The sequence below is a fragment of the Sciurus vulgaris genome (genome assembly GCF_902686455.1).
Source record: "Sciurus vulgaris genome assembly, chromosome: 5".
Taxonomy (NCBI): domain Eukaryota; kingdom Metazoa; phylum Chordata; class Mammalia; order Rodentia; family Sciuridae; genus Sciurus; species Sciurus vulgaris.
In genome coordinates, this window is record NC_136465.1 from 119,089,612 (window position 1) to 119,114,446 (window position 24,835).

The 24,835-nt window shown below is 42.7% G+C and overlaps 2 protein-coding genes across 6 annotated transcripts; one reads left to right on the plus strand and one right to left on the minus strand.

The window, feature by feature from the left end:
• The first annotated feature begins 520 nt into the window (after positions 1–520).
• SPRYD4 (SPRY domain containing 4) lies at positions 521–2,173 on the plus strand. The gene is made up of 2 exons (XM_079140417.1): positions 521–689; positions 1,228–2,173. Exons 1-2 carry the CDS (start codon positions 605–607, stop codon positions 1,764–1,766), a joined length of 624 nt encoding a protein of 207 aa, XP_078996543.1. The 5' UTR covers positions 521–604; the 3' UTR covers positions 1,767–2,173.
• Positions 2,174–2,778: 605 nt separating this feature from the next.
• GLS2 (glutaminase 2) lies at positions 2,779–17,591 on the minus strand. Of its 5 annotated transcripts, none has more exons than XM_079140411.1 (18): positions 17,297–17,591; positions 11,406–11,505; positions 10,900–11,021; positions 10,193–10,352; positions 9,603–9,682; positions 9,353–9,516; positions 9,017–9,093; positions 7,283–7,315; positions 6,942–7,000; positions 6,415–6,481; positions 6,218–6,268; positions 5,846–6,022; positions 4,982–5,113; positions 4,746–4,838; positions 4,419–4,480; positions 3,865–3,941; positions 3,533–3,596; positions 2,779–3,403 (listed from the first exon to the last, which is right to left on the minus strand). In XM_079140411.1, exons 1-18 carry the CDS (start codon positions 17,476–17,478, stop codon positions 3,247–3,249), a joined length of 1,857 nt encoding a protein of 618 aa, XP_078996537.1. In that variant the 5' UTR covers positions 17,479–17,591; the 3' UTR covers positions 2,779–3,246. The 5 variants fall into 5 exon arrangements, with proteins under 5 accessions (XP_078996537.1, XP_078996539.1, XP_078996538.1 ...); XM_079140413.1 differs by having other exon boundaries at positions 10,193–10,322; positions 17,297–17,590; XM_079140412.1 differs by having other exon boundaries at positions 9,017–9,075; positions 17,297–17,590.
• Between the last annotated feature and the right edge of the window lie 7,244 nt (positions 17,592–24,835).

Genomic DNA, 24,835 nt, shown 5'->3' on the forward strand with positions numbered 1-24,835 from the left:
CAAGCAGATCACAATATTAAATGCAGACTGTTCATAATCACCTACCTAATACCTGTTCCACTCTGAACCAATATTCGGATATTTTTTGTCATGCTGGGAAAACGAGTTTTCAACCCCGGAAATACAAAACCAACACTTACAGTATTATGGATTTAATATTTACTTGTCAAAGTGTATTCTAAATTGTTCTCGTCTTTTTTTTTTTTTTTTTTTCGGTGATGGGGATGAAACCTACTTAATATTTACTAAGGTCTATGGGTTGCGTTATTTCAGTTTTACTAAGGTTCTGGGAAGTTAAAGAGATTTGCCCAAAGTGAAGCCGGGGTCGAATAAAATTAGTTTAAATTACATGCTTTTCTGCATCTGGCTACACCTTTCCTCCAAAGGTTTTATTCAGTTCAAATGTTCTTCCTCTCTACAAAAAAAACCATCAAGTGCACCACAACAGAACAGAAATGACCGAGATGGCGGCCCCGCGCCGGGCGTCGGTTCCTTTACGTCATCACGCTGCGCAGCTGCCTCGCGCATCACGTGTTCCGGGAACTGGTCGGCAGATGGCGGGGTCTCCAGCAAGGGAACGTGCCCTGTGTTTCCGTGGCGTAAGATGGCGCTGCCCTTTGCACGTTCTTGGCGCTTTTGCCGCTGGGGAGCCAAACAATATGCGGTTGCTGCCGGGGAAGCCCGGAGAGGTAGGATTATTACCATTTATTCTCGTTTGCCCCCGAAGTTTTCGGCTGTTATTCCCGGAGGCTGCTCAAGACAACTTCAACACTTTTTAGTCATCTCCCCTCCCCCACTGCCTTGGTCTTGAGATACCAAACATTAGACACTATCTAGTTCCCCATTCCGAGTTTTTTGGCTCTTCGGGCTGTCTATACTAAAAAGATGTCCCCCAGTCTTGCCAGCGTGTTTTTCTGTTTTTCGCGGTGCTGGGGATTAAACTCACGGGCACTCCATTTCTAGGCTATATCCCCACAGCCCTTTTTATTTTATTTTTTGATACAGAGTCTTGCTGAGTTGCCCAGGCTGGCTCAGAACTTCCACTGCTCCTGCCACAGCCTCCTGAATAGCAGGAATTACAGGCGTGTTTAACTGCGTCCGGCTTCCAGCTTGCCTTTCGACTTTTCCCTGCTTCCTTGTGATCTCCTGACTGCCTGCTTGAGAACACAGCACCAGCCCAAAGGTTCTAGCCACTGTCATCATGCAGTCTTTTTGCTCTGCCCGCAGGCATCAGTTTCAAACTGGAAGAAAAAACTGCCCACAGCAGTCTGGCACTCTTCAGAGGTGACACATGTGTCAAATATGGCTTGGTAGGATTGGAACCCACCAAGGTGGCCCTGAATGTGGAGCGCTTCCGTGAGTGGGCAGTGGTGCTGGCAGACACAGCGGTCACCAGTGGCAGACACTACTGGGAGGTGACAGTGAAGCGCTCCCAGCAATTCCGGATAGGAGTGGCAGATGTGGACATGTCCCGGGATACCTGCATCGGTATTGATGATCGTTCCTGGGTGTTTTCCTATGCCCAGCACAAGTGGCACACCATGTTGGCCAACGAGAAAGCCCCAATTGAGGGTATTGGGCAACTGGAGAAGGTGGGACTGCTGTTGGAGTATGAGGCCAAGAAGCTGAGCCTGGTGGATGTGAGCCAGGTCTCTGTGGTCCACACACTACAGACAAATTTCCAGGGTCCTGTGGTGCCTGCTTTTGCTCTTTGGGATGGAGAGCTGCTGACCCACTCTGGGCTAGAGGTGCCAGAGCATCTCTAGTATGTCCCTTATTACAGTCCCTAATCATGCTTTTGGCTAGCTTCCAATTGAAAGCATATGAAACTGTTTTACTTTGCCCCAAACAATCTCTCCCACAACTTGTTGTTGGGTCCTCTGTGCAATATCTTAGTCATTTTCTATCTCCTACCTTGTGGAAGTTAGGCATACAGCCATGCTTCCCCTTCAAACTATTGCCAGTATCCTGGGCTTCACAGGTATAGTTTCCTATACTTGATTCCTTTATTCCCTCTGCCTCCTTTGCCTCAAGACTGTTCAGTCCTAGGGTCTTGTCTTTTAGCCTAGTTGAGTTTATTCACTGTGATACCTCTCTCTCCCTTTATCTATATGTTACCTGTTTGTTTTGAGGTTTCTACCAAATCTCTCCAGAGTAAATCTTTTCTACCTCTGGCTGGAGGAGTGGCGAAGTCAGTGATTTGGTCCTTTCTCTGCAGCACCTACAGAGTCTGGTCTGGTCCCTCAGTGTTTATTGACCCAGTGGATCAGAGTGAAAACAGAATCACCAAGTACCTCAGAGCCAAAGACCCTCAGCCCCACACAGATGGCAGCTATCCTTACCCTGAGTCCATGTACCTTCATCTGTATACCTCCTACACCCACTAATCCATCATCATTGTGCCAGTTATAATTGTGACAAAGGGAGAAGAACGAGGGGGAAATCTAGGAGATTTGTGTCAGAAACATTATTCTTCTTAAGTTCTGCTGTCATTTCTGCCACAGTTGAAACTCCAGAGGAAGGAAGGAAGTCTGAGGTTTTGCATAGTCCATTTGGGGGGTCTGTTGAGACTCAAACACTCATTCCCCTTAGCACCATAATACATTTACCCTAAAACAGTATTTGAGGTTGAGGAAGTGAAGTATGTGAATATGTAAGTGAAATGTGTATTGTTTGGACTCTATCTGACCCTGTGGTTCTATCTTACTTTACCTTCTATGATGGCGATAAAGCTGGAGTGTCCCTAGGGGAAAAGAGAATGACTAAGTTTAGCAAAAGTAATTTGTATAATTAAAGTTTATTTGAGCACAAAATACTTTCTCTGTCTATAAAACTGCTGTTAGCAGTAGCAGCAGCAGGTCCTGGCCAAGGGGTACTGCTGTCACCAGACTACTAAAGCCAGGTACATAGGCTCCCTCTTTATCTTACCCTGATTTATACTTGTGCATGGTAGCTAGAGTCCTTCCACTTAAGTATGGTTTCTTCAAGAGAGGACCTGGGTGAAGACCTGGGATGGTTTTGAGTGGACCAAGCCAATAGACCCTAATTCAAAGTGTCCGTGAATAGCTATACTGGTGGTGTCCCCTGGGGAATGGGGTATTTTGATTCTCATGGAAAGCATTGGCCTATGTTGCGAATGGCTTTCTTGGTCCCCACTGAAACAGCTTTCCATAGGCTTTTTTGGTGGTTATGGATTGTGTGGCCAGCACATGCTGTTTCTTGAGCAGGACTGTCCATGATCTGTTCTCAAACCATACTCTCCAAGTTCTCTTTAGACAGGGCCTCAGCTGCTGCCTCAGCCTGGGTCTCAGAGAGTGTGTAGGAGTCCTGATAATCTTGAAGCAGTTTGACAACCTCCAGATGGTTGAATTGCACAGCATCATCCAGGGGAATGTTGCCCCACCTGAGGAACAATGATCAAGATCAGGGAAAGGAGATACGAAGAGTGATGTGATTATATACTTGTGCATGGTGGCTGGTGGGCAGTGGTGGAGAAGTTGTGCCACCCTCCCCTCTTTTAACCTAATCTTACCTGTCTTTGACAAAAGGGTTCACTTTGCAAGCCTCGATCAGAAATTTAACAACTTCTATGTGTCCTAGGAATAGGGGCAGAAGGAAAGTGAGAGGATACAGATCCTGAACCCTTTGGTACAGACCCATGGCAGCCAGAGTCTGTATGAAGAGGAGAGGAGAAAAGGCTTCTTTCCCTTTTGCTCCCTACGAACAACCAATAATAGTTTGGCTGCCAGCTGAAGGGACAGAACTAGTTGTTGGCCCTGTGACCTTGAAGACATATACAACAGAGTATCTTAGTAGAAAAGAAAAGGTCTTATATTCCGCTTCCCACTTCAACCCTTGAGATACCTTCAGCTGCAGCAACATGCAGAGCTGTGCGGGAGTCATAGTCTTTCTGTTCCATGTCCATGGCTGACAAGGCAAACCTGAGATAGTAGAAAGTGACTAGGATTACCCAGATCAGTCTGTAATCACTAGTGTCCTTTCTGAAGTGGGGTCAGACTGGACCCAGAAAAAGTAGAACAGTTAATGCCAATATCTGAAGGCTATGTAATCTGTTCTAGATGAGACTATTATTCCCACTTCAGAGAAATGGGATTGTGATCCTTCCAAAAGCATTACTGCCATCCTGTAGTACATGTTTGTTGTTAATCTATTGAGGCAGGATTCGTGCCTTCTAGTACTATGTCCTTACCACCCAAGTTAATAACAGTGACCGTCATTTATTAAGTTCTTATTTGGCAGATACTTTGTTTAAAAAAAAAACTCAAATTCAATCTCTATCTACATCCATTCTGTCTAGGCCTAAAGCTGAAGCATTTAACTGTTTTGCTATGTGCCCTTCTAATAAGATCTCTGACCAGCATTATTTTATTGTGAATATCTGGTTATGGTAAAATTACCTTCGAAGAGCTGAGACATCTCCACTATAGGCAGCAAATAACAGGTTCACCACAGTCTTGTTCTGAAATGTAAATCATAGCCACCTGAGATTAATTGTGACTTTGTCTCTGCCCATGCCCAGCTCTGCCTTGTGATGACCTCTGTGAATGCTTAGCCAATGAAGCATTAAGTCATGTTCTTGGTTTTTTTTTTTTTTTTTTTTTTGCGGTGCTGGGGATCAAACCCAAGGCCCTGTGCTTAGATGGCAAGCACTTTACCAACTGAGCTATCTCCCCAGCCCCCATGTTCTGTTTTGAAATAATCCTTTGACCTAGGGTTTTCCTTACCCGAACTTCTCCCCCTTCACGTCGTGGGTCTAACTTCCGAGCACAGTGCCTCAGGTTGTCATAGTTGTGGAAGTTAAAGAGAGACACCAACTTCTAGAATCGCAAGCCAAAGATACTGTTTACTTATTCCTTGCACTTGGTAGGAACTCAAAATAGCTTTATTGACTTAAAGTTTACTAAATAAACTTATTGCTTAATTAAAAAAATATTAAGTACTATGTGCAAGAACAACTCACCTGGCAGAAGTTGATGCCTCTATGACTGTTACCCAGCTTGTCCAGTGGAGGTGACAGACACATCATTCCCATAACATTGGGTACCACCAGGAGGATGGCTCCTGACACAGCTGACTTGGCTGGCAGGCCCACCTGGGGAACAAATTTGAAGCTGAGGATGAGCTTGGGGTCCCTCAAATCTAGGAAAACAAACAAGGTAGGCTATTCTAAGTGACTGCATGGGCAAGGTCACAACCACCTCAACCTTTCAGACTTATTAATTAGCTCTTTTTTTATTGCTACCCTCCCCCCTCAATTCATTGATAAAAGTGGGAAATGTTAATTGAAATATTAGCACTTTGCTCTCTAGAACTAGGGTAAAGTTACATTCTGGTGGTAGAAGATAGGCAATAAAAAATCAATAACTATGACAAACACTGAGAAGAAAAGGAGGGTGCTGTGACTAGAGGTGGAGGTGGACCCATTTGAGATAGGGCAGTTGAAAAAACCTCTCCTAGGGCTGGGAATGTAGTTACTGGTATAACTTGCTTGCATTGGGGAAGTCTTGGGTTCAGTCCCAAGACTGAAAAAAAGAAGAAGAAAAAAAAAGCCTTTCCTGAGAAGTGACATGTAAACTGAGACCCAGAGGAGACCAGCCAGCCACAGGAAGAGTTGCACAAGTTGCACATGTACCATCCTGTGTCTTTGTATTTAAGGAACTGTGTGTTGACAACCTCCAGTGAGGAATCTCAGCCTAACTGCCTAGCTTGAGATTTGTAAATAAGAAGCAGGAACAAGCTTCCACCTCTCTATTTTCAAAGACCAGTGTCCTGTCCAGTGTCACTGGGCTCACCACTGATAAATTGCAAGGCCAAAAACACTCACATGGAAGGCAAACTGGCCAGAGAAGTCATACATGCCACAGGAATGCATGAGGCTGAGGGTGTTGCGCACTGCTTCAGCACTCAGAACACTCTCGCCTGTGATGGGACAGATCCCACCATTGGCGAGGGTGGCTGCCATGACACTGCCTGATTCACAGGTGACCTCCACGGAGCACAGCTGTGGAGATAAGGGAGAAGAGAAGTGTAATGTGGATGTGAACATGGTGCTCTTGGGAGTAGAGCAGTGTTCTTAGCATCTAGATTTTTCAATAAGTTGCCTTGAAGTTTCCGACAGAACCACCAGAGAGTGCCTATGTGAGTCATAGAAGGAAGGCAGTCTGTCCTGTTTCCTTGGCCCTGAGAGTTTGCTTACCTGGAAGTAGAGATCGAGGGCAGCCATCATGTCCACCCCCTTAGGAAAGCACTGCAAAGAAGAAGGGGGAAAACATTCTCTTCAGGCCTTGGCAGCCCTTTCTCACTCCAAGGTCTCAGCAAATTTCCCAACCCCTACTATCCTTCCACCAGCAGCAGAATTCCCAGAAACTTTCTTTACTGGCTTCTCCCAGTTACCTTCTTTTCCTTGAGATAATAGCCGATGGCATAATTCCGATCCCCTGTTTCCTTCTCTGACTGGAATCTGAAGCAAACACTTAATTTAGTGCTTAAATTTTAAGAGGTGGATGTGGGGAGAAGGGGAAAAATTACCTTCCCTAAGAGAGACAACTATATCAGTGCCTTTTAACTTTTCACAGTAATATTAGAGGACATTTCTGAACCTAAGTAAATACTCAGTGTAGCTTTGTTATAAAATGTGAACAAAACAAACCCCAAAGCTGACTAGTCATCTAGTGTAAAAACACTGGCGAGACTGGCTCTGAGGTATTAGCAAGGCCTTAGGCACAAACTGTCACACTGCCTCATTACATACTAATTAGGAATTGAACAAATTATTTCACAAAGTAAACAAATGTCAATGAAGGGGCCAGAGGAAGCTAGGAGGTCAAAGTTGCCCTGGAATTCCTTCCTAAGATCCTCTCTCATCCTGTGTGTACACACACCACCCAATATGTTCAGATAGTCCCTGAACAAGGCCTTACGTGGCATTGCTGAAACCCATGTATTCATTTCCAGCCATTTTGTTCAGATATTGCAACACCTGGAAGAGAAGAAGGGCAAGGGAGGCCTAAGAACCCCCTACTAAACATCCCAGCTGAATGGCCCCTCTGAACCACTTAGCCCTTATCCCAGCTTTGCCTGAAAGGACAGGGACTTCAAGAGGCTTTCCTCTCTGAAGCCAGCAGATGCCCACTCCTTTGGAAATAAGCCTTCTAGTATGGGTGCACCTGATAACTGAGCCTAGAGCCAGCTAGGAGGCAGCTGGAGAAGTCAGCATGACATGGTGAAAGGCAGCTAGGAGCTGAGTAGCAAGGGAACTTACAAAATCAAACTTCTCTGCCTTGTTACAGTCCATCTATAGAGAAAGAGAGAGAAGTCAGTATTTCAAGCCTAGGAGGATAACAAAGGAAAGGGTCAGAAGCACCTAGTGGAATTAAAAATGATAGACTAGTCTTGCTACTGGGAATATGTTACACTTTACAGTGACCTTTTTGTTTGTATTTTGAGACAGTCTCACTGTGTTACCCAGGCTGGTCTCCAACTTATAGGCTCAAGTGATCCTGCTTCAGCTTCCTGAGTAACTGAGTCTGTGTGCACATGCCATCATACCCTGGCAAACTTACTTTCTTTTCTTTTTAGACAACTGAGACGTGTGTGTGTATAATATTAAAAACCAAATCATTTAGATTTTATTAAGTCACAAAGTTACAGATAACCTCATACCCTCAATGAGCTTGAGTCCCCCACTTTCATTCTCAGTGTGAACCCTTATCTCTGACTCCCACTTTCATTTTCCTGACTCCAGTCCTGTCTCCAAGTCCCACTCCTATCTCTCATCCTCATCTTTTTTTTTTGGCACTAGGGATTGAACCCAGGGGTGCTTTACCACTGAGTTATATCCTCAGCACTTTTTTTTTTTGAGACAGGGTCTTACTGAGTTTTTTATGGGCTTGTTAAATTGCTGAGACTGACCTTGAACTTGGAATCCTCCTGCCTCAGCTTTCTAAATTACTGGGATTATAAGTATGTGCCACTGAGCCCAGCTCTGATTCTCATCTCTTAACATACCATGCTAGAGCCTTAATTTAGCCCATTCCTGACTCCCATACCATTCCCAAGACTGAATGGAGTGACAGAAATGGGATAAGTCTACCTGTTGCATATATTATAATATCCAACTATACTGATAGATGAAATGAAGCTAAAGATTTTTTTCCCCCTTTTGGTGGTGCTGGGACCAAACTCGGGCCTTGTGCATGCTAGGCAAGTGCTCTGCCACTGAGCTACATTCCCACTCCTGAAGGTAAATATTTTAGCTGAGTCAAGACCAATATGGCCAGCTTAGATGGGAATGGGATGAGGCAGGTCCCAGAGACAGGGCTGTAGATAGAGCCATCACAGAATATGGATAGAGACGTGGCCTGGTCTCCTCCCCACAGACTCACTGCTTCCTGCACATGTCAGCTACAGAGTCAACACCACAGGGACTCTGACACCTGAATCACTGGGGGGAGGGTTATTAACACCACCTTCCCCAGGAAGGACTGTGATTGGCTTTAGAATGTTTCTGCCCACATTGCTCCCAGGTTCTTGCTTAAGCCCTGGGAGACCTACAGCTGATGTGCCTGCCTGACACCCTTGCTCAAGGCCAACTCACAGTTCCAGGTGACGTGAATTACTGCCCTGGCCTGGCCATTCACCCTTTTTTGCATGTGTTCCTCACCCAGAAGTGGCCAATCGGTACCTAATGGTGCTGTCCTCCCCCTGTCTCTGGCATTTGGCCCTTGATCCTAGACAGGGGTCAGGACCTGCTCACTTCTCCAAGGGCCTAGAAGCTGAGTTCTATACTCATTGGTGGGGGAGGTGGTGCAGCCTCTCTTACTGATATCCTCAGCATAACATATGGGTTCCTGCTACGCTCATACAAAGCCTCCTGGAAACTGTCAAAAGAATCAGTAGCGTACTGGTCTCCCTAGAGAGCTGAACAGATAGGAGGGGTATAGGAATGAGGGGGCTTAGAAAAGAGTATCTTTCAGAAAGTTAGTGTAGCACTGACCTTGATCAGGGAGCTGACAACAATGGCACCGGCATTGACCATGGGATTATGAGGGATTCCTGGGGAAATACAAATCACTGAACAAAGACTCCTTTACAGCCTGTCCTCTTGAAGCTTAGATGAGAAAGATTTCTTTGCTGGGGTGAAAGGAATGACAGGGCTAATTAGGAAAAGCAGTGTTTACAGCTGTACCACCTTGCTCATGCTTGATCTCTGATCTCAGAAGCTAAGCAGGGTTAGGCCTGGTTAGTACTTGGATGGGAGGAAGGCAAAGAAGTAAATGAAAAAGGCTTGGGGAGGGGGTATGAGTTTGGTCTGAGCACTGGGGGTGCTTACCTTCCTCATTGAGGGAGAGTTTGTTGTAGCGCAGGCCGCTGGGCTCCTTGCCCACAAACTTGTGCACATAGTCAGTGCCCAGGGTGCTTATGGAGATGGCATAGGTGAGGGGCTTCACACAGGACTGCAGGCAGAAGGGGATCTTTGTGTGGCCGACGGAATGCCTGGAGGCAGACAGGTGCAATGAAAGGGGTTGGCCTTTGTTCTCTACCTGTGCCCTGCCTCCACTTCCTCTCACCCAGCACCTCACCGTTGACCATCCACAGTGCACAGGGAAACACCCCACAGGTCTGGGTTTGACTTGGCCAGTTGAGGGATATAAGCCGCCACCTGGCATGAGTGGTATAGAAAAGGGAGAAAGATGGATGTGGAGAAGAGTATGGGGTTTAGGATCAGGAGAATTTTTTTGATAAAAAGCTAAAATCTGTCTTCAGCATGGCAAATGGATTCCCTTCTGCCTGTTGCTCCCAGAAATACCAAGCCCTAAGTCCTAGGGAAACTTATCTATCTGCAGCCCTAATCCTGTAGTGATGATAGTAAAGCTCATGGAAGATTAAAATGGAGAATTGTAGGATCAGCTTCCCATTTTGATTCCTGGGCTCAAATACCCTATAAGTCTCTGACAGTTCAGTTGACTATGCCGACTGTCTCCACAGAAACCTAGGATTCCCTCACCTGCTCTAGGAATCCTGTTCAGAAACACATGGAGCTACTTCCCCATTTTTAGAGGATCTGCTTTTCATTTCTCATCCACTGGATTCCCAGCCCGGGGAAATCTCTGAGAAGCAAGGAATATCTGGCCCAGAGCCCTTGCCCCTCCCTTATACCCCTGGCCCTCACTTTGCCTCCAGTGAGCTCTTTGGCATCCTCAAAGATGCGATCCACATGGCCCGTGAACTCCTCAAAATCAGGAATGACAAACTTCTTTCGGAATGCCTGGGTCAGGAGCACAATGTTGCTGCTCACACACCTGGATCCCAGACACGATTGCATTAGGGGGCTGCAGAAATACAGCTGGGACTCACTCTGGAGCCATGGAGGTTGGGAATAAAGAAGGTTGTGAGTGGTCATGTAATTTGAGACCAACAGCTTTGGCAAATCACTTTATCTTTTTAGGTTTTGAGTTTCTTCACCTCTAAAACGAAGGATGGTAATAACAAGGAAAGATTCCTCAAGACATAATGTCTTGGGATATGAGAAAAAAACTATTAGAATAAGTATAGTATGTCTCATTTATATTTTAGAAATCCTAAGTCCTATATTTATGTATATTCATATATATATGTGAATACATAGGACATTATCTAAAAGATACCCACTAATCTGTTAACAATGTTTTCTTCCAAGAAAAGGGGTCTAGGACTGAGTGGAAAGGGAAATGAGAACACATATTTCTATATTGTTCAAAATTTATAATGAGTATTCATATAAATCATAAAACAAAATGAGGTGCTTCATTGTACAGTTCCCAAGATTTCTCTCTGCTCTGATAGTCTGTGTCCACAGAACAGTTTTGAAAACAGTGCCATTATTTCTGGGGCCCTCACTTTTGGAAGAGATCTCGGTCTAAGAGGCCACCACTGCTGGACTCTTGGACCATGCGCTGCATCTGGCTCATGCAGTCCCGGAGCCGGGGATCTGATGTCTGCAGTCCAGTGGCCTTTAGTGCCTTTAGGGGAAAGAAGAAGCCTGATAAGTTTAGTTCAAAGAACAGTAATTGAATCCTAATTCTTTCCAATAGATACTCAATTACCTCAACCCAATTACTACAACAAGTAGAACAAATGGACTTGGAAACTACAAGAGAATGAAGCGTCTTTGAAGGCTAACAAGGGATTCCTGCCCTTCTTTGTGCATAGGAGTGTTTAATCCGGCCCTGGGGCAGGGAGGGGATTGTCTCCTCAGTTTAGGCATCTGTTATTACCCACCTGTATTCTCTGTCCTCATGCAGCAACCCATTAGGTGTCCTGCATTTGTCCCACCCTCCTTTTCCCACTTTCCATAGGTCTAAAGGATTAGGATTAGGATTCTGAACAGGTAAAGAGCAACTTACACTAGTGAACTTGTGGATGGGGATTCGTTCCTGTCCCTCGGCAATAGTGTAGAAGAGCAAATCACCGAGGCGGGACAGCATGCCACTCTCTGACGAATCACTGTTTGGGGGCAGAGATGGGAGGAGGGCAGGAGCCTGAGAATTGCTCCCTGCTCCTCCTCCTTGAACATGGGCTGATTATTAGGTGAGTGTCCTCATTCTGTTTTTTCCCTAAACCATCTGAGCTGTCCCTGTCCCTGAGAAGTTGTGCATCTCACTCTCTAGCTCTCTTCTACTCCTAACTTTCAGACCAGTGTCTAGCTGCCTGCTAGACACTTCTAGACCATAGGCATTGAAAACTCAACATGTCCAAACCTGAGTCATCTAACCTTCCTGCCTCTTCTCTTCTTATGTTTTCCATCTGGGTCAAATAACTACCACCTGGGTGCCGGGCTGGAAATACAGAATCATTTTGGTAGTTCCCATACCTTAAGTCCATGTTTGGTTGGCCACTGACACTGGATGAATCTATCTCCATAAAGCCTCTCAAATCTGCCCTCTTCTATTCCCCCTTGCAATATGGTATAGTAGAAAGAACTGAAGGTTGCTCCTTAATAGCTGTGTGATCTTGGGCAGGTAATGTAATATTGTTGAACCTACTTCCTAATCTATAAAATAAGAGTGATAATATCTACTTCACATGGTGGTATGAGGCTAAATTATGACCATATTCCATGAAAACCTGTCTAACACAAAGTAGATGCTCAGGAAATAAGACTTCATTAGCTCTTTGCTGTTACCTAATTGCCACTATACACTCTTGACTTCCCATCTATCTTCTGCAATATGCTAGCTATCTTTCTAAAATTCAGACTTACTCAAAAACTTTGTGATTTTTCCTTAGTGCCTATAGAAGAGGTTATTTCTTGGTATGGCATTCGAGGCTCTTTAGAACCTGCCAACTCCCTGGGTGCAGGTGGTGTACGCCTGTAATCCCAGTGACTCAGGAAGCTAAAGGCAGGAGGGCTGCAAGTTGGAAGCCAGCCTCAGCAACTTAGTGAAACATTGTCTTAAAATAAATAAAGAACTAGGAATGTAGTTCAGTGGTAAAGCACCCCTAGATTCAATCCCTAGTACCAAAAAACCTGCCAACTTTCTTTTCCTATTCCCCACCATTCTCCCACACTCCAGTTATGAGAGGTTAATAGATGGTTCCTCAATGGGTCAGGGACTGAGAGGTTTCCTGGCCTTTGCATATTCTGTAATTTCAGCAAGGAATGACCTTCTATTTCACCTAGCATAGTCCTCCTTGTCCTTCAAGGTCCAGCTCAAATGCCACCAAGTCTGTAATATTTCCCCAACCCTCCAGATTTTGCTTATGTTACTGGTGTGGCACACACACCATTTTACTTCAGAAGATTCTTTCTTTGTTCCAGCAGGTTTTTGTGTTTTATACATCCTTGTCTTCCTAGCTTTGAGCAAAGTCCCTAGCACACAGTGGCTCTTCAATAAGAATTTCCAAGTTACATTGTTAGGAAAGTCCCTGTGCCCCCAAATATCTCTCCCAATGGCTTATGGCATGAAAGATTTAGGCACCAAAGACTTCTTGATCTTCAAGAGTTCTCCTAGTAATAGATTAACAGATTTAGAGGAATTACATCGGATCAAATATGACATCTAGTTGAAATTAAGACCCTTTAAAACCCTTTGACCCAACAACTTGGTTTCCAGGATATATTCATATACTACAGGTAACATTCGTAGTTATTCATTGCATAATTAGAAAGATTGAAAACAACTGTGCATTAGTAGGGACCCAGTTAGGTAAATTGTGGGTTTATTCATACAATGGAATGTTAGGCAGTAAAAATAAAAAGAGATTAGGGACCGCTTTAAGTACTGTTCTCTAAGATGTAATATTAACTAAAAGAAGAATGTTGTAGAACAGTTAATGTAGTATGAAACTATTGATGTTTAAAAATACATGTCTGCTTATTCAGGTACAAAATATTTCTGGCAGGACATATAAGAGGTTAAACTCATATTCCTCTAAGGAGATGAGGTAGGTGCTGAGCAAAAGGAGTAGGAGGGATACTTTTCACTATTTATCTTCTGTATACTTTTGAATTTTGAACCATATGTCTATATTGTCCAATGAATCAATGCACTAAAAAAGTAAAGATTCTCAAGAAGCTTGGCAGAGAGTAGGCATGTGTGTTTGGGGCCAGGAGGAATACCAGAAGAGCGGGGAGTTTTCCTAATTTGGGGAAAACTGTCACTATATGCTAGTGTCTATGAGGAAGCAGGGAGGAAGCCATATGAGGGATAACTAAAAGAGGAATGTTTGTAGGGATACTTTGTTATTTTGTTTTGTGTTTTGTAGTACTGGAGATCAAACCCAAGGCCTCAGATATGCTAGAAAAGTGCTCTACCATTGAGCTACACTCCTAGCCCTTGTAGAAATACTTTGAAAGCAGGTCTCCGTGCCTGGATGCTGATGGAAGATAGGAAATAATGCCACACCATTTCTGAATGTCTCAAAATTCTTTAAAAAATTGCATACCCTTTGATTCAGATACAGACTGATCACCAATATAATGTTGAAGGGAAAAAGGTATAGAACAATGTGTATAGTATAATACCATTTACTAAAAAGATAAAATATATCACATGTATTTTATGTCTTAAAATATCTTTAAAAGACTATAGAAAATATTAATGTCATTAGACGTCTCTGGGGAGCAAAGTTTCCTAGGAATTTTACTCTTAAGAAATAATTGCATGCCAGGCACAGTGGCACATGCCTATAATCCCAGCGACTTGGTAGGCTGAGGCAGGAGGATCACAAATTCAAATCCAGCCTCAGCAACTTAGTGAGGCCCTAAGCAACTTAGTGAGACCCTGCCTCTAAATACAAAATAAAAAAGGGCTGGGGGGTTGGGGTTGTGGCTCAGTGGTAGAGCACTTGCCTCACACGTGTGGACATTGGGTTTGATCCTCAGTGCTACATAAATTTAAAAAATAAAGACATTCTGTTAAAAAGAAAAGAAAAAAGCGAGAGGATATAGCTCAGCTGTGAGGCAAGCACAAGGCCCTGGGTTCAATCCCCAGCACTGCAAAAAAAAAAAAAAAAAAAAGGTGGGGGGGCTGGGGATGTGGCTCAGTGGTTAAGTGACTCTGGGTTCAAAAAAAAAAAAGAAAGAAAGAATTGTGAGCCAGGCATGGTGCTCACAACTGTAATCCCAGTGACTCAGGAGGCTGAGGCAGGAGGATCATGAGTTCAAAATCATCTTCAGCAACTTCAGAAAGTCCTTGTCTCAAAATAAAATACTAAAAAAGGGGGCTGGGTGAAACAGACTTTATTACCTCATGTATGACTGCATGACTGATGTGATCCTGCAATATGTATAATCAGAAAAATGACAGATTACACTCTGTTTAGGTCTGATCTATCAAAATGTATAAATGCATTCTACTGTCATGTATGACTAATTAAAACAAATAAAATTTAAAAATTTAAAAAAAAAAAAAGGGCTGGGGATGTGGCTCAGTGGTAATGTGCCACTGGGTTCAATCCCAGTACCAAAAAAAAAAAAAAAAAAAAAACACACAAACAAAAGCAAAAACAAAACAAACAAAAACAGACAAGAAAAGAAAAAACGAAAAAGAAAAATATTGTGAAATTATTGTTGAAAGTACACAAAAGAGTCTATAGTAACCAAACTGAAGTAAATAAGTTATGGTAATGGGGCTGGAAATGTGGCTTAGTAGTAGAGTGCATGCCTAACGTGTAAGGCCTTGGCTTCGATCCCTAGGAATTAAAAAAAAAAGTTATGGCAACTCATACCATGTAATCTTTTAAAATAGTAAAATTTCAATTACTAAAATTGATGTCATGCCAGGCACAGTGGCACATACCTGTAATCTCACAGCTCAGGAGGCTGAGGCAGGAGGATTTCGAGTTCAAAGTCAGCCTCAGCAAACTTGAGGCACTAAACAACCCAGACCCTGTCTCTAAATAAAATACAAAATAGGACTGGGGATGTGGCTCACTGGTTGAGTTCTCGGGTTCAATCACTGGTACCCCAGCCCCCCAAAAAAATCAATGTCATAACATATATTGAAAGCTGTTCATAAAATAGAAAAGATAGGTTATCAAGGAATATGAATATGATCTCATTTTTGTTATATATTGGGTATATATGGAAGTATTACAATATTAATTGGTTATATCTAACATTGGGAACCCTTTTTTTTTTTTCCTTGATACTGTCTTTATCTTTCTTTTCTCTCTTTCTTCTTTTCGAGATGGCGGTCTCACTATATTGCCCAGGTTGGCCTTGCATTTTCATTTTTTGCCATAGCCTACTGAGTAGCTGGGATTATGGAAGTGCATCACACATCTACCTTCCTGTTTTTCTTTTAAAAATAAGAAATACAATAAAGCTACATGTTTTTAAAAAATAAACAATAACCCGAATAACAAGGCCTCTTTCACCCCCAAGTGAAAATTCTCCCCCCTCATGTTGTCACACTCTCAGCGCCCATCACCCTCTAGTGCTGTCAACTCTTCTGCGCAGGGTGTACCAGTCCAAGGCCATTACCAAGAGGTTTCCTGGAGATGGAGCAGCCACAGGCAGGAGAAACTAGTCCCCTAAAAACACTCCATTACGATACTCCACTGGATGCTGGTGTGTGTGTAAGGGAGCCAGGAATGCTTCCAGCTCCATCCTATAGCCATTCTCCCATGGTTACTTGGGGGGTAGTGGAGATTGAACAGGAAGGAGTGGTCTTATCCTTTAAATGTTTCATGTCTGAGAAGAGATTGTTGGAAAAGTAGTGCATAATAATGATTAATAGTAAACAATAGTTATTAGTCTCCCAGTAACCCCCAAATACTTATTGATTTGTTAGTTCTGAGGACTGGAACTCCAGTGGTGGTGAAGTAGTGCTGTTTTTCTGGGTATTTTAACTATAGTGTGATATGTTTCTGAGTGTCATCAGTTAGATGTCAATGACAAGAGAGGTGGCCTATTTCCTGTTATTTCTATAATAGGGCAGGGGTTACTTGGACAGGGTCTAGCTAACCTTCTGAAGAGGACAAAATTTCTTGTTTAGTATCATCTGCGTCTCAGAGAGAGGAAAAAAGAAAAAAGTTCAACAACCAAGTATTTCTGGGTGGTGGGGGAAAGAGAGGTTCGACCGGGGATTGGGGAGCAGAAGTACCCAAAGGAAAAGAATCCTTCAAATCAGGGAGCCTGAGCAGCATAAATAACAGCTCTGACTAGCTCTGATTTCTGCATTTCATGATTTTATTCCCCCATTATAAATACTCTCCCCAATCAATAGTTTGAAAAGCCACCATATTCTACAGATTAGGGGGCCCTGCTATGCACACACCCAATACATACGCACGTATTTGCGCACCAATAATGCGCGCATCACACTTTGCCCGCCGAGTACCCTCAGAAATAAGACACACCACATAGACCCAAGTACGCTTGGACCTGAAACAGGAGGCTGTTCATACCCACACATCCCCTAAAATACCTACGAGGACCCGGGAGGAAAAGAAGGGGAGGATGAGCGTGTCTGCACACGGCCCCGCACTGTGACACGTGCACCAAGCAACACTCCGCGCCCATTCTGCGTTCCCATTTAAGTACGCACCTTGGACAGGCACCATCTCGAAGACCGACCTGACCAAACGCCCTCCCGGGCGGAAGGCATGTTACCGCCCGAGCTCTGCGGACCCAAATCCCCAAATCTAAAGGAAAAGGCATCGCGGGCTAGTGAGCGAGAAGAGAGGGGAGATATGATGCGCTCCCTAGGGACAGAGATTCGGGCACTAGGAAGAACGACAGTGGGAGTGGGAGGGAGCCTGTCCCCTGCCCCTGTCCCGCGAGCCTTACTGATCCTGGTGCTGCGGCTGGTGGCTGCGCGGCGTCTCCCTGCCCTGCGCCGCTGCCTCACTGAGGTGGTGTCGGACGCCCCAGCCAAGGAGGGGGCTCCGGCTCAGGTGACCCCAGACTCCCCGCCGGCAGTGATTGCCCGCCCGGCTCAGCGCATTCTGCAGAGCTCTCATGGAGCGCATGCCCCCAGCGCGCTGCCGGCTCTGCCCGAGCGCCTAGAACGTCTGTGCGTTGACTGGGAGGGAGGGGTGGAGGCGTTGCGAGTTAGATAAGGTGCGGGGGAGCTGTGTGAGAGAATGCCGAGCCCGGGAGATGGGGAAGAGGGGTGGGTGGGGTTGGAGCTGGAGGAGGGGCCAGTCGCTTCGTGGCTTCCGTCGGGGTCAGATACACTCATTCTTCCTAGATAGGGGATGGGCCAGGAATGCTAGTGAGTAGGGAGAAGTGGGGCTGGGGTCTAGTGGGTGGCCAGGAGAAGGCGGTGCCCGGAATCGAGATAGACAGTGCTCAAGTCCAATAATTGAGGAAGAAGAAGAAGGGGCCGGGGGTGGGGGGGGAAGGTGGTGGGGGGCGGGGAGAGGAAGAGGTTATCCAATGAAAGCAAGGCAGTGGGTTGTTCGCGAGAGCCTGCTGATTTCTTCTGCGCTCTGGCTACTGCCGCGAGCTTTGAGTGCAGGTGCAGTGGGCGGGAAAGCTAGAAAGAAGGTCTGCAGAGCCGCGGGACTCCACCTGGATGCGGCGGGGTTAGGAACGATGGAATGCTCTGGTAGAGACGAGAGCGCTGCCTCGAGGGAGAAGGATGAGAGTGAGCCCTATTTAGGAATCACTTAATGACCTTCGGCATTCAAAGGCCAGAGCCGACCTTCAATAACGCGCTGCGTAGTGCGGCCTGCAGGCCAAAAGCATCCTAGTTACCAACGCGCTATGGTGGTGAGTTGAGAGTCAGTGGCCACAACATACCCCATCCAGAAACAGCCCCTGGGCTGCGAATGTAGTTCAGAGCGCTTGCCTAGCATGTGTGAGGTCCTGGGTTCGGTTGCCAGCAAAATGCACACACTCACGCGCGCGTCCCCCAGCACTAGTAAGACACTGGGGCGAAGAAAAGGCCACTTTGCTGGTTGTTAGGATGCTTGGGTTCTAGTTTTAGCTCTCATGTAAAGATGAGATGGCCGAGTAACACTTGTTTTCTGATCTGTAAAGTTCAGACATTTAAATGAGGCAGCGCACACGAAAACATTTCGTAAACCGTTTTGCGCAGCTAGAATTTTGGCTATTTTAATCGCTTGTCCTTGTTTTCCTTATAGAGAAGAGGCGAGGTACAAAAATAATTTTGAAAACCAAGAACGCTCAGAAATCTTGTCATCTGCAACTTTCACCTTGTATCTCAACAGCGCCTAAAAACATCTATATTTGGGGGACTGTAGTTGTGGCTCAGTGGTAGAGCGCTTGCCTAGCCCATGTGAGGTACTGGGTTTGATTCTCAGCACCGCACATAAATAAATAAAAAAATAAAGTTCCATCAACAACTAAATTTTTTTTTAAAACAATCTATATTTAGTAGGAACTCAGTAAAGAACTCTTATGGAGTGCCCACCACTTAGTTTATGTTTTTTTTTTTTTTTTTAGGTGCTGAGGATCTAACCCAGGGCCTTGTGCTTACAAGGCAAGCACTCTACCGACTGAGCTATCTTCCCAGTCCTAGTTTATCTTTTCTTAACAGAGATCTGTTATTAGTCTTATTTTGAAGATGAAGAAACTAAGATTTAGAAATTATGACTTCTTGCATAAGGTAACCCACAGCACCAGAAATAGAAATCAGAATAAAATCTCTGACTGCAAGGCTCTTTCTCCTTCATGCAGCCCTTCTCCCATATTAACTATTAAATGGAATTATCCTAGGAGAAATAACCCTGTCCTTAAAGGAGGAATTTTCTGGGGAAACAATATGACACAGTACTGGAAGTCATCTCTTGAGGTAGCTCTGGCTGTACCACAAAATACTATTACCTTTTTTTTCATTTTTGGATTAAAATAACAAGATGTAACTGTGGAAAAATAATTATCAAAACCATGCTCTTTTGTTGTGTGGAAAGGCAGGAGGGGGTTTATTTGTTTTGAAACCAGATGGAGTAACCTTTTTTTTATTCCTGTTTGTTTTTCCCTGTTGTAACCATTCCCTATATGCCCTATCTGTTCTCCTAACAGTAGGACTTCCTGGAATTTAGGGACTCTAGCTTGCTGCCTTATGCATGATTGCCTGAGAGTTAAACTTCTGGATCTTAATACAAAATGTAGATTCAGTCTAGCATTAGTTTTTCCATATATAATTGACTAATCTTATCCTTGTTTCATAGGAATATTATTTCTCTGAAGGTTTTGATCCATTCAAGAGAAAAATAATATACCTTAGGGAATTTCTAAATATTACCCAGAAGTTATTTGCTTCCTTTATTTCCTATTACCGCTGCTTTGAATTAACTTTAAAATTATAATTAGTAATGAGTTCCTCCTTCCCTACACTTTTATGCTAATAAAAACTGATGGGGCAGTGAAAAAATATCTGGTGGTAGTTTAGGTGGTTCTTTGCTTAGAGAATTAGCCCCTGCTGACTTTCACCTTTGGACTCATTTTTGCCTCCACTACAATATGGCTGCCTATGCATGAGGATGGAGCATAAACTGGTGAGTTGGGAGGCCCCCATAGTGTTGTGTAAAGATACTCAAGAACAAGCTTGTGACAGGTATGGTGGTCCATGCCTGTAATCCCAGTGATTTGGGAGGCTGAGACAGGAGGATCACAAGTTCAAGGCCAGCCTGGGCAACTGAGTGAGACCCTTTCCAAAATAAAAAGTAAAAAGGGTTGAGCATGTAGCTCAGTGGTAGAGCTGGGTTCAATCCTCAGTACCAAAAATAAATGAATAAATAAGTTTTTTAAAAAATGAAGGCATCTCAGGTAGTTAAAACTTCCCAGGGTCATGTTCTTTTTTTGTTTCTAATTTGAAAGTGACCCATCTAGTTAAATCTATGTTAAAGTATTAAAGAATTAGCCAGCTCACCTGGACAGCTACACAGGAGGGTTTTCATAGGTAAAAGAAAACTTTCCTGTGTATCTTCTTTAATAGTGGATTCTTTAAGTCAGTCTTTGGCTGTGCCAGAATTTCATGGTGTATAAAGAGGGTTGGTCTTGATTTTGAATCCTTAAATAAAAAAAGCTAAATTATCTGTGGTGCAAAATAGGAAACTTGCTATTTGTGTTTGAAGGCTTTATTTTCTGATTTAGAGGTTCTCATCTGTTCTACTCTATAGAATATAGCTGAGAAGTTAGTCTAATTGAAAGACTTCACAGTTTTTTCATTATTAGTCTTTGTTAATGGTACTATTGGGTAACTCCTTACTGCCTTAGTTTCTCTATTTGTAAAAGATAAACTTGAATTTTACTGGGTGGAGTGTACATTGTGAAATAATCGGCTTCCATTAATTCAATGATTATCTATTTGTTGGACTACAATGTGTTAGACCATGTGCTGGAGAAGCCATAAATTTAAAAAATAATTAATTAAAAAACAGTTTCTGACTGGTTTTCCATTTCTGGGTTTGGAAGAAAAGAGAAAGTTAATGTGTAAAATTCCTGGTGAAAGGTTCTATGGTGTAGATAATTCAGAAGGAAGTATAAAGAAGGGACACCTAACTGGGCTGGGGATGAAGGGCAGTTGAGTTAAAAGGGGAGAGACCTCGACAGTGTTGTATAAAGAGAACCAACTCTTGGGTATTTTAGACAGAGCTGTCAGGAACAACCAGCATGAAAGGATTGTTTGAGGGACTCACTCAGTTTCTTTGGAGAGGAAAGTAGGTATGAGAATGTGTGGACCATTGAAGCTGAGAATGTAGGTGGGGGCTACATGTTTTAAGGTAATGTTAGACTCTCATAGAGAAAATGAAATTTCATATCAGTTCAAATGTATTTGTGATTTATTCCAATGTTCATTCCTAATTCCTCTTTGGTTTAACAATTGCAAAACCAAATTTTATAGGACTGAAATAATATAATCATGAGCACATAAAAAAAATATTACATTTCCACTTACAATGACTATAACATGCTTCTTTATTTTACCTAATCATGCCTCTTGTAATCTAGTTTCTCTGATGACCATTAAAATCAATTACAGAAGTCTGAATCATTAAAATATGCCAAGAAAATGTGGCTTTTTACCAGTGTTCCTAAAAATACATATATATTTTTAAAAAATTTTTTAGTTGTAGATGGACATACCTTTATTTTATTTATTTTTATGTGGTGCTGAGGATCGAACCCAGTGCCCCACACATGCTAGGCAACTGCTCCACCACTGAGCTACAACTCCAGCCCCTAAAAACTATTAAAAAAAAAAAAAACCAAAAACTCTTTGTAGGCTAAATCTAATTTAGAAGCCTTTGTTGAAAAGACAAAAAGAAAACACCTTTAGGGATTGATTGATAACATTTTAATACTTGTTTCTTTAGCGAGGAGGGTGAGAGGAGGCAGGCTTGTAATCCCAAGTGCTCTGCAGTCTGTGGCAGGAGCATCTCAAGTCCAAGGCCAACCTGGATAATTTAGTGAGTCTGTGTCTCAAAATAAAAAATAAGGGCTGGGGAGATAGCTCAGTTGGGCTGGGGAGATAGCTCAGTTGGTAGAGTGCTTGCCTTGCAAGCATAAGGCCCTGGGTTCGATCCCTAGCACCGGGGAAAAAAAAAAAAGTCATGGGTATAGCTTAGTGGTAGAGCACCCTGGGATTTAATGTCCTGTATCATAAATTCAAACAAAAGTCTTTTTTTTTTTTTTAAACCTAAAGAATATAGACCATATTAGAATCTTATATTACCATATAGTGAACAAATTAAACTATTATTTAAGAGACCAGATGAAATTAATTTTTAACCATGATTATCTAATTGAAGTAATCCATAAGCCATAAATTTTGATGTTTTAATTAATAATCTGGTTTGAATTTTTTACAACACATGCTTCTTTGGGGGAGGGGTTGGTGCTGGGAATGAACCCAAGGCTTTAGGAATGCTAAGTTCTACCTCTGAACTATACCCTCAGCCCCTATATCATCTGTTTTGACCTTTCATTTTGCAAAAGGTGGTGTTTATAGCTCTCTGAACTTCAGGGAATTTTTCAATAAAACAGTTTTAGATCATCAAATAATTTATGTAACTACCACTCAAAAGTGATTTTTCAAGGCTAAGGATATTTGCTTACTTGTGTGCATTCCAATCTAGTTAATTTAAACAGATTAAAAATCAGTAAAGCTGGGCACAGTAGTGCACACCTGTAATCCTAGTGGCTCGGGGGCTAAGGCAGGAGGATGGTGAATTCAATACCAGCTTGAGCACTTTAGCAAGGCCCCAAGCAATTTAGTGAGACTCTCTCAAAATAAAAGTACCCCTGGGTTCAATCCCTGGATCCCTGCTACCAAAAAAAAAAAAAAAAAAAATCACAGTAAAACATACAGAAGTGCTGGGCACAGTGATGCACTCCTGTAATCCCAGTGGCTCTGGAGGCTGAGGCAGGAGGATTGAGAGTTCAAAGCCAGCCCTTAGCAATTTAACAAGGCCGTGTCTCTAAATAAAATATGAAAAAGGTCAGGAGATGTGGCTTGGTGGTTAAGTGTCCCTGGGTTCAATTCCCGGTAACAAACAAACAAACAAAAACCCATAAGGTGCTAAATGAAAAAAATTAATACTACATATAAATTTTTTTGTGATAGCTATTAACAATACTGGTATTGATTTCAAGTTTCTCTGAATTATCTGTTTTATTTTGGACAGTTCTTATTCCTATTTATAACAGAATTAAAGGGATTCAAAAATTCTTGTAAGGGGCTGGGGTTGTGGCTCAGTGGTAGATCACTTGCCTAGCAAGTGTAAGGCCCCGGTTTTGATTTTCAGCACCACCTTAAAAATAAACAAATAAAATGAAGTTAAAAAAATTAATCAGATATTCTTTTAAAAATTGTTTAAGGCATTCTGTAGGATCACAATCTCCAATAAAATTATTTTTCAGCATAGACACATAAGCAGGGGGAAAATATAGGTCATAAAACTCACCAGTTAGCCAAAACATTACTAGGGCTGTTTTCTTTTATGGTTTTATTTATTCAATTCAAAATTGAAATGTTTTGAAAGAGCATATAATGGAGTTGCCCTCCTGCTCCTACTTCTCATCTACCCAGTTTCCTTCCCCAGAGGCAAAGAATGGTCTTGGTTTTTGTTTATACACATTCACACACACACACACACACACACATGCATACACACATACATATATATGTATATACGCACACATGTATACACACACATATATGTACATATGCACACACATACATATATACGTATATATGTATATAACACATTACATATAAAATATACTTCAATGTATTTTATATATAATATATACTTAAATTAATATATAAGGGCCTCACACATGCCAGGCAAGCACTCTACCACTGAGCTACAGCCCCAGCCCCCCAGTTCTTTTTAAGAATTTTATTTTCAAGACAGAGTCTTGCTAAATTGTTCATGCTGGCCTCAAACTTGAGATGCTCCTACCTCAGCCTCCTGAATAACTGGGCTTATAGGCATAACCCACCATACCCGGTCTGGTTATTTGATGTTTGATGACATATAGGAACTTTTCATATATTTTAGAAATAAGCTCTTTGTGATACCAGTTGAATGTTTTCCCTCTCTTCCTTCTGATTTATCATTTGACTTTTGGTTTTCCTTTTGTGGTTTTATAGAAATTTTTTATCTTTATATGATCAGATTTTTTACTTTGCATTTCCTTTTTCAATGAATAACATTAAAATCTGGCCTTCAGCTGGAAGCTCACACGTAATCTCATAGTTCTGCTTCCTCATAGTTTACATCCTTGTAATAGGTCTCAAATCCTTCTACTTCTCTCCATTCTCATTGCTGCTATCTTAATTAAGCTTCTTGTCCCCACCCCCATTTTTTGAGACAGGGCTTTGCTAGTTTGGCCACACTGCCTTTGAACTCTTGAACTCAAGTGATCCTCCTGCCTCAACCTCCCCAGTAATTGGGACTACAGGCAAACATCCTTTGTTTAAGAATTTAATTTTTTTATGTTGTTATTAATAGAATTTTTAATAATTTTATTTCGCATTTTTTATTTTAACAATACAGTTGATTAGTTGGTTTCTGTATATGGATTTTGTATTCTGTGACCTCATTGAACTCATTAATTCTAATTGAATTCATTAATTCTAGGTTTTTTTTTTTTTCATTTTTATTTACTTCAATATCCTTTGCATTTATTTTTTTGGTACTGATTGAACTCAGAGGCACTTGACCACTGAGCCACATCCCCAGCCCTATTTTGTATTTTGTTTAGAGATGGTCTCACTTAGTTGCTTAGCGCCTTGCTTTTGCTGAGACTGGCTTTGAACTTGCAATCCTCCTGCCCTGCCTCAGCCTCCCAAGCCACTGGGATTACAGGTGTGCTGGCCCTTTTTCATTTTTTATTTTGAGACAGGGT

Excerpts from the sequence above, each read along its gene's own strand:
- SPRYD4 (XM_079140417.1), top strand. The coding sequence starts at position 605 with ATGGCGCTGCCCTTTGCACGTTCTTGGCGCTTTTGCCGCTGGGGAGCC. Across the intron at positions 690-1,227 it reads TGCCGGGGAAGCCCGGAGAG|GCATCAGTTTCAAACTGGAA; the intron begins GTAGGATTATTA and ends CTCTGCCCGCAG.
- GLS2 (XM_079140411.1), bottom strand. The coding sequence starts at position 17,478 with ATGCGCTCCATGAGAGCTCTGCAGAATGCGCTGAGCCGGGCGGGCAAT. Across the intron at positions 10,353-10,899 it reads GACCGAGATCTCTTCCAAAA|CCCCCTAATGCAATCGTGTC; the intron begins GTGAGGGCCCCA and ends GTATTTCTGCAG. Across the intron at positions 7,316-9,016 it reads TTGTCAGCTCCCTGATCAAG|ATGGACTGTAACAAGGCAGA; the intron begins GTCAGTGCTACA and ends CTTTCTCTATAG.